The sequence below is a fragment of the Haemaphysalis longicornis genome, unplaced genomic scaffold (genome assembly GCF_048455015.1).
Source record: "Haemaphysalis longicornis isolate Haplotype H1 unplaced genomic scaffold, Haemaphysalis longicornis Haplotype H1 scaffold_1, whole genome shotgun sequence".
Taxonomy (NCBI): Eukaryota; Metazoa; Arthropoda; class Arachnida; order Ixodida; family Ixodidae; genus Haemaphysalis; species Haemaphysalis longicornis.
Genome location: NW_027526203.1, coordinates 209,974,163 through 209,985,897, shown reverse-complemented (window position 1 = coordinate 209,985,897; position 11,735 = coordinate 209,974,163). Strand labels below are relative to the sequence as shown.

At 49.8% G+C, this 11,735-nt stretch overlaps 1 protein-coding gene across 1 annotated transcript; it reads left to right on the top strand.

The window, feature by feature from the left end:
- Positions 1–9,446: 9,446 nt before the first annotated feature.
- On the top strand, positions 9,447–11,168 carry LOC144168165 (uncharacterized). The gene has a single exon (XM_077697206.1). The coding sequence runs from the start codon at positions 9,572–9,574 to the stop codon at positions 10,322–10,324; it is 753 nt and encodes a 250-aa protein (XP_077553332.1). The 5' UTR covers positions 9,447–9,571; the 3' UTR covers positions 10,325–11,168.
- Positions 11,169–11,735: the final 567 nt, after the last annotated feature.

Sequence of the window (11,735 nt, the reverse complement as noted above, 5' to 3'; positions counted from 1 at the left end):
GCATGGTTTCTGAAACCTGAAAGGCCCACATTAGCGAGCGGATTACATGCTGCCGTGGAGTACGATCAGCTTGTTAGTAGGCTGGTTAGCAGGTGGTCAATACACATAAGTGCGCTCTAAACTTAGTAACAAAGAGGGCTCCAAGCACAATTATAGCATTGTAGTTTTATCACCCAGCGGTTCTACTCTGCTTCATCTAATATTCCACTGACTTATACCGCCGAATTAAATACATATAACCACATATGGGGCGCGGGCACTTATAGGCGTTAATGTTCCCAAATGTATCGCGAGCTTTTGGATAGCATAAAATCACCGCCTCTTCGTGCAAAAGAAACGATGAAATTGTTGTCTAAGTCACTGAAAAGCAAAGAAAAATAGTTCTAAGGCGTGGCGAAATAAAAGTTAGAACAGTGTGTACACAGGAAAAAAAATTCACGTTCGGGGACGAGGAGGAGGAGGAAAAGCTTTATTTATCCCATCTGTGGTTATTGCGGTCACTCTGGGCCAGTGAGGGGTGTACTCAGGGAACTAAATGTTTCTCCCATGACTTTTGTTGTAAAGGTGTTGACGGAAAAAAAAGCGCTACTATACCTTCCTATCGGAGGTCTCCGGCCGAACCCGTTGGCGTGGAGAGAAAAAAAATACCCGAATATGAAAATTCCGTAATTTATTCCGATACGCCTACTAGATGTTCTGCTTACACCTCCCCCTTCCCATCCCTGCCCAAAGGAATTTCTCGTGATAGCCTTCTCGTGAAGAGTTTCTTTTTTGTGGGCGTGTTTACATGCATGCAACTAGCGTACTGGGCTACAACTGGAAGCCCGAAAGTTTCTCTGCGAAGCGGGCACTTATTAACGTCCGCAGTTTCGCTATACCCCAATAAACGTGAATTTCATACTGTTACATGTATGGAGCACCACATTCGGATCAAATACCTATATGTAACTCCCATAGTACTGCAGTCGCATGCAAGTGCACTCACATGGATGGAATACCCCGCGCGGAAACATCGCGCAGCGTCTGATATATTTGCAGACAAAGCCTCCTCTTTTGTGAATTAAACAATATAAATTACGTTTACTTTCGAAGCGAAACATGCTGATCTTGAGAAAGGTTTGCCCCGCAGGCCGGCTGTACAAGCGTTTCTCTTCTGGGCATCACTCCTATGCGGCCTTTATATGCCTTCCTATACGAGAGTTCAACCGAATAAATCCTTCTCCATTCACATGCAGTATGTGGCAGGATTACTTTACAATCTCTTACTTCGTTTTAAGCCCAAAAGGGGCGCCTAATATGCTAAATCTGCGCTGCAAAAAGAAGAGCGCCCCCGAGCTAGCAGCGTACCGGCTTGCGGTGACCGACCCAGCGTTGCGCATATCTGCCGAAGGGGGCGCTGGGTGTCGCGGGCTCCGTGTCGCCCTCTGGGCGCTGTCCGGAGCCTATATGCTGCTGGCCGCCCTTTCCTCGCTGGTGCGGTCGTCCTCGTAGGCCTCTCTATCGCTCTCGGCTGACTGTTTCAGCCCTCACTACTTGAAAATAAAACTCGCGGCCTGTTCGGCGGCTTACATGTTACTGCAGGAATGTCGAGCGCTTACATTTCGGACGGTTCTTGAGTCGGCTGCGCCATTGTGGTGTCGCATCGGCGAGGGCCCCGAAGGGCGAAGCAGGAGACCAACGCCCGGTGAAAGAGTCAAGCCAAAAGAGAATAATTTATTCAGTGACGTCATATATATAGCCTGGGTTAGCCCCCTGGTGGTAGAATCCCCGAAACGCCGAGATGCGAAAACGCCGGATACTACATGAAGTTTAGAGCTACTGGAGTATGTATGTGTTTATGTGTCGGATTTCGGGGCTTGTACTCTTGGAAGGGGCTTTTTGATTCTCTCTACTGATCTGGACGCCGGAGCCCGTTCCTTCCGCGGTGGTGCATGGCGGAACGCCTCAACGTCTAGGTCGTCATCTGACAGGCAAGGGGGTGCCCAGCAGACTGGGCCCCCTAGACTTGGACTGGGCACCCTTTGCAGTGCCCTTCGTTTTGGCCGCGACCGCCGAGGGCGTCAGGAGCGCCCCGGGTGGCACAGGCGGTGCGGCGGAGGTGGGAGCTGCTGCGGTTTCGTCCAGCTCCATCTCCTCCTGGCCCTCGCATGTGCTTCGGGCCGGTGGAGGGGAGGAGACAGTGGGTGCAGCAGCAGCCCTACCAGACGTGGTTGCCACCACAGCCGCTGCTGGCTCAGCGAGCGGTGCGGAGGCGAGTTGGGCCGCCGGAGGCAACCCAGGGGGGGGGGGGGGCGGGAGCGGGACCAGGTCTGACTCGCGGTACTGGGTCCCCGCCGAAACAAGACGCCGCTCCGCCCCCCGGCGAGCTGCGTCGGCGTACCTCCCCAGGGGGAAAGAGGCGAACCTCTTTCGCGCCTCTGGGAAGGTGATGTTCTCGTTTACTTTCAAGGCAATGATCTGTTTTTCTTCTTTGAATTTTTCGCAGCTCCTGGAATAGGCAGCGTGCGGTCCCTGGCAGTTTGCACAGGTGAAGCTCTCGGATTCGCATTTGTCGGTTAGGTGATCGTGTGCTGCACATTCTACGCTCAGAACAGGGTGTGCAGTGCCGCGGCGCGTGTCCTCCGTACAGCAGGAGTGCGTGACAGTGCGGTGTGTGTGAAGTGGTTCCCGGCACATATGGGCCCCAGTGTATCCCGCCGGGGCAATGACAACCACAACGAGACGGCCCATGCCGCCGCGCGAGGACCGTGGCTGACCGCGCGGTGGCTAGTGGTGTCGAAATCTCGGAGTGGCAACCCCCAGAAGGTAACCAGGACCCCCTGACCACCTACAACGAAGTGCTACAGTGGTACCGATTCAACAGGAGGACTATGCCGCCCCCGCATCCGGGACTTACTCGAGCGGAGGCGGTGCTATATAGACAGCTGCAAACTGATTCAATACTGACTCCAGTGCTAGCCAGACATGTGTGCCCGGAGGTATATGAAAGTGACATTTGTAGACTGTGCGAGCGGGAGCGAGCCACTACGGCTCATCTCCTCTGGAACTGTCAACTACGACCGCGTGAGGCCAGCGAGACCACTACGCTCCACCGCAGTACAATGCGGCGAAGAAGAGCAAGGACTACAACACCCAGCTACAGGCCGTCCAGCAGGTTGCGGCGGCCCTCGAACGGCAGCGGCCGGAGTGCGACGCGCGGAAGGGGGTACGATCCCCCCGACCTCGTAGAGCGCGCCCGGGTGCGGCTCAAGAGGTGCTATCGTAACGACGTCGCGGCCGCGTCACGGCACCTGGGCCCCTGTTAAGGGCGCCCCACCGTCTGCAGGCCCAAATAAAGTTTATTCTCTCCCCCCTCTGCACATTTTCCGCACGTCGGTTTACCACGGCAAGAGGTTGTGCCGTGCCCAAACCGCTGACACTTGAAGCAGCGGCGTGGGTTTGGCACGTAGGGACGGACCGGACATCTCATGAAGCCTGCGTTGACCGACTCAGGAAGTGTTGAGCGGTCAAATGTCAAGATTATGTGTTTAGTAGCTATTATTTGGTCGTTTCGGCGTATGGTGATTCACCGCACTGCTGTCACGCCCTGATCGCTAAGGCCGTCGAGCAGATCTGCTTCAGTCTCATTTATTAGATCTCTATCAGAGATGACGCCCTGGCAGCTATTTAGACTGCGATGGGGCGTGATCTTGATGTCAACATCGACCACGCGCGTTTGCTTCAAGAGGTTACAGGATTGTTGTTTGTTTTGGACTTCAATTAGGACTTCTCCGGTTGTGAGCTTTTTAGCCTTGCACGATTTGCCTATAAGGCTTTCAAGAAACTTGGAAATGAGAAAGACAGACTGGGAAGTGATGGGTTTTGATTTATCCACGGATTCCATTACCAGGAAGCGCGAGAAATTATCGGGCTTTGGAATGAAGATCGAAGCCAAAGGAGGAAAAGATACTTCGGTGCGGCCCCTTTTCAGGGACCGATCACGTTTGCGTGGGGGGGGGGGGGGGGGGGGGTTGAAAATGCCATATGATACATTGGAAAACAGGGAGACGGGGGTACTTTCTCCTTTGACCTTACCCTGGTATTCAAAGAGGTCCCGGAGCTCCCTGCCTGGTAGACAGGCAAGGAGCCCATCGGCCGGAGCTTGACCAAGGCTCCGACGGCCACCGTTTACGGCTTCTACCCTTCACCTTTCAACACCTCGCCACGGTTGGACACGGCTTATGTTTGGGAGCTCGGGGTCCGCGGTGTCGCTGCTCACCGTCACCATGAATACTCAAAGTGCCCCGTGCGGGGAGCCTTTGGGGTACAGGTACTGCACCGATAGGTTTGTCTCCCGAGCATCACTGTTGCAAGCTTTCAGGTCATCCACAGCAAATGCCCAAATTGCCTTTATGCAGGCTCATCTAGCACGACAAGATGGTAGACAGCACAATTATGACACTCTGGTTGACGCTTACATTAGATATGAATGTTCAGAACTTGGCAACGAGCATTGTTGAACGCTCTACAATGTTAGTCCATTCCTAATACAACATTCAGAAGTTGGGTGCAAAAGAATGCATTTACACATGCACTTGGCACTCGTCAGTAATGTACGTGCATATCCTAGCCAGACTCCACTGCCACTGCCCAATAATTCAAAACTATTACGATTAGGACGTAAATACTGTAACATAGCCCTAGCTCTCCCTCTCTCTTTCACACACACATTGACGCAGTGTTGAAAGACCATGCTGAGTATTCCAACACTGATAAACAAAATGCGTAATGATAGCACTTAATGGTGAACAGCGGTATGCTCTTTCTACAGGTAAGAAAAATATTGCTTAGAAATATAAGAAATTGCGCATTTAAGGCTAGTCTTAGCCAGTGCGAAAAAAAAGCCCAGATAAATTTGGATTTTAACTTATAGCCTCTGTACAGATAGTTGTTGGCGGCGGTACCTCGCCATGGATTGAACAGTGTAAGACGGGACAAAGTGAAGTGAAACAACCACATGAGCTGACTAACCACTGTTTATTTTGGAAGGAAATATTATTTATAGGGAAACAAAGCGAGCATGGTTATCTGTGTGTTCTTTGCGGCACGCAGAGAAACAGATCAAATAGGCTGTGATAGTGCATATCTAACATGAGTTGCAGTGTTTTGCAGGTGAAACGTGAACCTCTCCTATCTCGCCAAATATGCGATTTCTCTGCCCACCGGGGCCACGGACAGCGTGCTCATGCATATCCCACGTGCGCGCTGGCCTCTGCGTGCCTTTTCTAGACAGGCCTCAAAATCAGGCTCAAACAGATCGCAACTTTTCACATGCTGGGCAAGCATGCTGCTTGTCATTGATGCATCGCCCTGTCTGACCAATGTATGATTGTGTGATGGTGGAACTTCATATATGACTTCCTCGCCGCATTTGAAAGAGGGTGTTGCCAGACTCTTAGTACAGCAGTTGCTCACTTTCTCTAGGTTAGCTCTTCTGCACAGCCCCATCAGCTTGTTGGTCGATGAGAAAAGAAGACGTACGGGATGACTTCTCTCCTTGTGCCCTTCTGGCGGGATTTTATTTGAAACCGTATGCAGTCAAACGCCACTACAACGAACGCTTATACTACGAAATAGTCTGTAAAAGGAAGCATGCCATATGGCCTGGCCAGATTCTTATGTATATTGTGAAGACCACTACAGCAAATTTGCCTGTTTAACAGAAGAATTAATGCATTCCCAACTGCTGAATTGTGGTTTGATAACGAATACCACACGTCACCATGTGTGCGGTTGCACACGTGGTAACGGGCAGCTGATAGGTGTGCCGCGAATCATCCAGTTCAGCCAGGTAGCTGTAAGAATCGATAAATACGTACAGTGCGAGTTGCATCGTAGCATCGGTTGTAACGTCCGACGAAAACGTCTCGGTGGAAGACCAGGCCCTGGTTTGCTCTGACCTGAAAACTGACCACATCGTGGAGGCCATCATAGAGAAAAGAGACGCCACAAATGATGAGGTGAGCAGTGACGAATAGCTTGCAAAGGAGCTAAGCGTTATGACTACTGCGAAGCGGTAGCAGCATTTGATGTACTGCAGATGTAGATCTCGTCACTCTCTGAACTTGCGCCGCAGCACACCGTGCACTTCAATAGCAGCAAGTCAGTGGTGGGTACGCATTCAGTACATCTTACTACTGTGCACAAGAAAATTTTTGACTTGGTTTGCCTACTGTAGTTTAATTCTGACAATTATTTCTCTCAGTATGCTTATCTGCTTTATTGGGTCACTGAAGTGCGTGACGTATAAAATGAAGTTACGTGTGTAACGAACAAGTATCGCGGTACCACACGCTTTGTTATACGGGCGTTTGACTGTAGTGCATATCGGCCAGGAGCTTGTTGGCTTGCTGTGCAGCAACTGATCTGGATACCCAGCAAAGCGGAGATGCTAGATTTGAGCCCCAAAACTGCATTGCACCGAGTGCTCGCAGGACGTGAAGAGGGATGGCTATAGACCGTTTGCAAAAAGGCGGACAGCACTGAGAATTCAGCGGTGGTAACACTGGTGGTGAACGCGACGACGCCATTAGAAAGGAAGCAGGTCGTAGCAACGCCGCTGCGGTTGCACGTTTTCACCCACGGCTTCACGAGTCTGTTGCCCCATGAGTCCGTTGCCCCATCGCCGTTGTCATATTTATCTCCTAAAGTGGTGTTTTGCGCTACCTTACGAAGATTAACGCTGGTCAAATCGCTTCCGCTTATCTACCCCGCTGCACAACGACTCGTGCGGGGCGAGTCGAGACGTGCAAGCTTCTTTTCTCCTATTTCTTCTGTGTTTGTTCCTTCCTCTGAGTTCCTCTCAAGTTCGACTGCCTCTGCTCGCTGCTGACGCACGCGTGCGACCTATCGCTCCCTCATTAGCACCGCATTCACCGACGGAAAAATAAAGCGCCGCAAGTACGGAGGCGGTGAACCGCAAACATGACCATTAGCAGAGACATCAAAATCAGTTTCATTATGCATGCTTTGGTCATTTTATCGAATAGTTTTGAAAGTTTGAACATACGCAAAGTGAGCGCTCAGCAGAGACGGAACCTTCATAGCCCGTTCGTAGCGGCCAGCCGCTGCTACCACGGGGCAAGGGCGCATCGATTAAATACAATTAAATCTCCACAACCAAACAAGGAGGCAGCGCTAAGGCTATTCTTTATTAGCAACAAATGCTACCTTCGCTTGCTGCTGTTTGTCAACACTGACGATGGCGTAACATTGGACTCCACGCTGACGTATGATCGCTCGTACTCGTAGGACCTTTCAGTGGTCGACCTCGAGGAATAAAAATCCTGAATATGCCGCTCTTCTATCGAAGGAAGGGGGCAAAGTTATTTTTCCATCCTGCAGTGGGAAACACCACTTCGCGGGACGCGTATGAAATTACGTGGACGGTGGACGGTACCTACCCCATAGAAACTCTGTGCTCGCAGCCTTTTCGCTTCCTTTCTAATGGCGGCGCAGCGGGTGCACAGTGTTGCCAGAGTGGCTTGCTGCTTTTCCGCCAACGATTTCGCCATTTTAATAGACCCTTTGCAAAATGGCCAAATCGTTGGCGGAAAAGCAGCAAGCCACTCTGCCAACACTGTGCACCCGCTGCGCCGCCATTAGAAAGGAAGCAAAAACGCTGCGTGCACAGTGTTTCCATGGAGTAGCTCCCGTCCACCGTCCACGTAATACACCTTTTAAGAAAGCCAGCGCCGCCTAGTGACGGACGCACCAACTGCTCTCGTCCGACATTACTTGATCTACTTGCCAGCGTGCGGCATGCACACACGGTACGCCTCAGCGCTCAGTGGCTCGAGTTTACTATCTTTTGTGCTTTTTGCGGCCTCTTGCGCCCTGCAGACGCTAGTCGTCATCGTCTGAACACATCCGTGATGCCAGGATGCTGTTGCGTGCCTTTGTGCAGCCAGCGTGCCACGAAAGACGCGCTCGGAAACAAGGTACGTACGTACTCAGTACATACGTGACGCTAGAACGTGCCTTAGCAGATCTGATGTATGAACGGAAAACATGGTGGCCATGCGTACTGAAAAACCGCTTGCATCAAAAAGAAGGGAAGGTGATCTGTTTAAACCATTGGCAAGCGTGGTACGCTGCTGGACGAGTGCGTAGTTTCCCTGGTCGCGGTCGCTGAGTGTTCGGGCTCGCCGTGGGCACTTCGCGCGAACTGCTCGCGCTTGCTTCAGTTTTTTTTATTATTATCGTTAAATACTACGGTTAGGAGCAGTTTGTGAAGATTACCTGAGAGCTTCTCTAGCGTGGGCTGATGTAAAGTCATTGGAGGTAGATATTTTCATGTTTTAAGCGCGTTGAATTCGCCCGATGACTTTCGCGTCATATTTCCTGTTGGTCTCAATGACTTTTCAGTTAGTTTCGTGAGCGCGCTACTTCTACGTTTTCAGTCAAAGTTCTGCTTCGCATGTAGTTTGCACGGCGCGATTTTAGTGAGCTCGCCAAAATCGCATGTGGTTACTACTCAACGCCCGTTCATAGTTTTTATGGTTATCAGCCAACCTAGAAACATTGTACTAAATTGTTCCTTTTCTGAAGGGGATAAAAACATGAATAGTATAGAAAGCAAGTACGCGATGCTTTTTTTTTGCTTCTCTGGGCTAATGCAATTTTTTACCCCTTTCTTAGGTTTCATTCTTAGGATTCCCAAATGATCCTGGCCTGAAAAAAAAGTGGATTGTGGCTATACGCCGAGATCAAGGCAAGAAATTTCAAATAACCAAACACACGAAGGTCTGCTCAAAGCACTTTGTTGAGAGTGACTTCTTCTCAAACTACGCATCCGGTAGAAGACGTCTGAAAGAGCATGCTGTGCCAAGTGTGTTCAAGTTCCCATCACAACGTCCTAAAGTACAAAGGCCACCCTCTAAGCAACGCTGTGCAACAAATGTGCAGCAGTTGACAACCCAACGTCAAGGAGCTTTTACTGGGAATGGCAACTTTGATGGGGTGTGTGCACAAGATGTAGATCTCCCTTCCTCGGACGAACCAAGCAACGAGGACACTGAAATGAGCAGCTTGGAACGACAGTCATCTGTTTCCAGCCAAGGCTACCCATTCTGCAATGAAGCCAAAACTGCAGCGACACAGAATCAGCAGCTGCTGAAAGCAGCCCAGGATGATCTAAAAGCCACGCAGAACGAACTGTTACGTGTTAAAATGGAACTTCGAAAAGCTGAAGAGCTAGAAGAGGAGCTGAAGGCTGCTAAGTTGAAGGTTTTGCAAATTACGAGGGAGTTAGAACTGATGAAGGAGGTGGCAGATAAGCCGCGGAAAAAAGCCGGAACACAGTTTTCCATTGAACGGTTCAAGCACAGCGATGAAGATGTGCGTTTTTATACTGGCCTACCATCATACACGGTGTTCCAGTTTCTTGTTATGTTCTTCAACCCTGGCTTACAACGGGAGAATGTGAGAACTTGGTCCACACCTCGCTCAGACCCACGAAAAGCAGGCAGACCAAGGAGTCTCACAGTGGAAAATGAATTCTTTTTGTTTCTTGTGAGGATGCGCCTCGGACATGTTCGAAAAAGACCTGGTAGACAGATTTTGCGTGTCGATTGCCACCGTTTCAAGCATATGCATAACTTGGACAAGCTTCGCTTTTATCAAGTTGTCACATCTGAATTTATGGTTTTCTAAAGCAAAAGTGCTTGAAGAGATGCCTCCAGCTTTCAAGCCCAAGTACTCCTCAACACGCGTTATCCTGGATGCAACTGATATAAAATGCCAGGCAGCGAGCTCACTCGCACTTCAGTCGGCAACATATTCGCACTACAAGTCTGCGAATACATTTAAGGGTTTGGTCGGCATTTCACCCGATGGCACCGTGACTTTTGTGTCAAACCTTTTTCCAGGCTCCATCTCCGACAAGGAATGCGGGCGTCAAAGTGGTTTTTTGAAGCGTTCTTTTGAAGAGGGTGACGTCGTAATGGCTGACAAGGGCTTCAAAATCCAGGACCTACTAGATGGCATCAAGGTTCAGCTGAACACGCCACCCTTTCTTACCAGAGAGCAATTCTCGGAGGAGGAGGTGGAGGAGACCGAGGAAATCGCGTCCCTGCGCATACACGTGGAGCGACGCATACAGCGAATCAAGAACTTTCACATCTTCGACAGACCTATACCGCTTTCCCTGGGTCCTGTCATCAACGAGATGTGGGTGGTGTGTGTATTGCTGACAAACTTTCAGTCTCCCATTATACGTGCACCAGATGACCACACACCTAATGACATTACCCCAAATGACTCAACACCAAGTGTGAGTGAATGAAAATGTGTTTATTCATGGACGATTCATCCACCGCACAGGAGCTGGAGAACAGAGGAAGAAGCTCTGAATAAACAAACACCAAATCTTTTGAATAAAGCAAATTTGTATTTTATCTTTATGGCCCCTTTGTTCAAGTATCTATTTGACACCCCTGTGCTTGCAGCGTGAACTTGCAGCACAAAGTGTGCTTCTCCTGACTAGCAAATCCTGCATTGCCCCTTTTATGACATTTATTTAGCTAAATAAGGCAGCAAAACAGAAAAGAAAAAGTTGTCAAGTTTAGGCCTGGCTACAGCCCAGTCCTGCTCGCAAAACCTTATGCGCTCAACAATCATGAACTGGTCCGAATACACGGCAAAATCTGTCCAAGACAGGCCTGACAACGCCATCTGGCCGAGTACTTGAAAGTAGTAGTCATGACTACGGTCTAGCCTGAAGATGCCTTGATGGTCTTTCACCATCTAAAAAGGCTCTGCTATTTGTGAAACTGATTTGCCCTTTTGGCTGTAGGGGCACTTAATTTCAAGGAGGCCATGCATAGGTGTCTCTGACGGATCAAATATCAGCCTGTCTGGTGACGCACCCAGCCACGGACATGAAGGGTCAACCAGCAACCCTCATCTAAAGGCTTCAACATCGTGTCCTCTGGTCTTCATCACCGTCACATATCGGTGAACTGCAGGTTGCTCGTTGCTGATGCCATACCTGTAAGAAAAAGTTGCATCAGTGGTACAAAACAATTTCAAAAAAAGGTGGAGGAGGGGGTGTTTATGCGCCAAAGCTATGAGCTACCACGCCTTGTAGAGGGCTTGGGATTAATTTCGTCCGCCTGGAAATTTTTCGCGTTGACCGAAATCTCAATAATGGGCATTGTTTTTTGCCTCAATCAGAAAAATGGCTGCTGTGGCAAGGATAACGCATTGTGGTACTCAGCGGCACCACTGAACCACGGCAGGGGAGAAAAAAAGAGTACGCAACTGCCACATACGTTGCAAGCATGAAACATTTGCAGGTATACATTGACACTCGTGCCATTCCTCCTCGCTTTGTGTGTGACCTTTGCCTAAAATGCTAAAATGACATGACGACCCTACAGATGTTGTCTCCTAATGCTTGTGCTACATGGTGTGATCAGAGGCGAGCGCACGCTCACCTCTGCCTAAAATAATAAAACAAGCATACAGATACATTGGCACACGTGCATCTTGGACCAAATGTTAACTAAATTTTGCACATATGGAGCATAAAAATGCATGCAGTTGGTCTTGGCCGATGCATGCGCACATCCCACTTGGTTTACTGGTCAGCCTACAAAAGCTGCTTCTTCTGCGTTTTTTGCGAGATTCAGGACTAGACAAAACTTTGTAATTCTTCCATTGTGCGCATGGCTACGTCTGTACGCGTTTGCGTC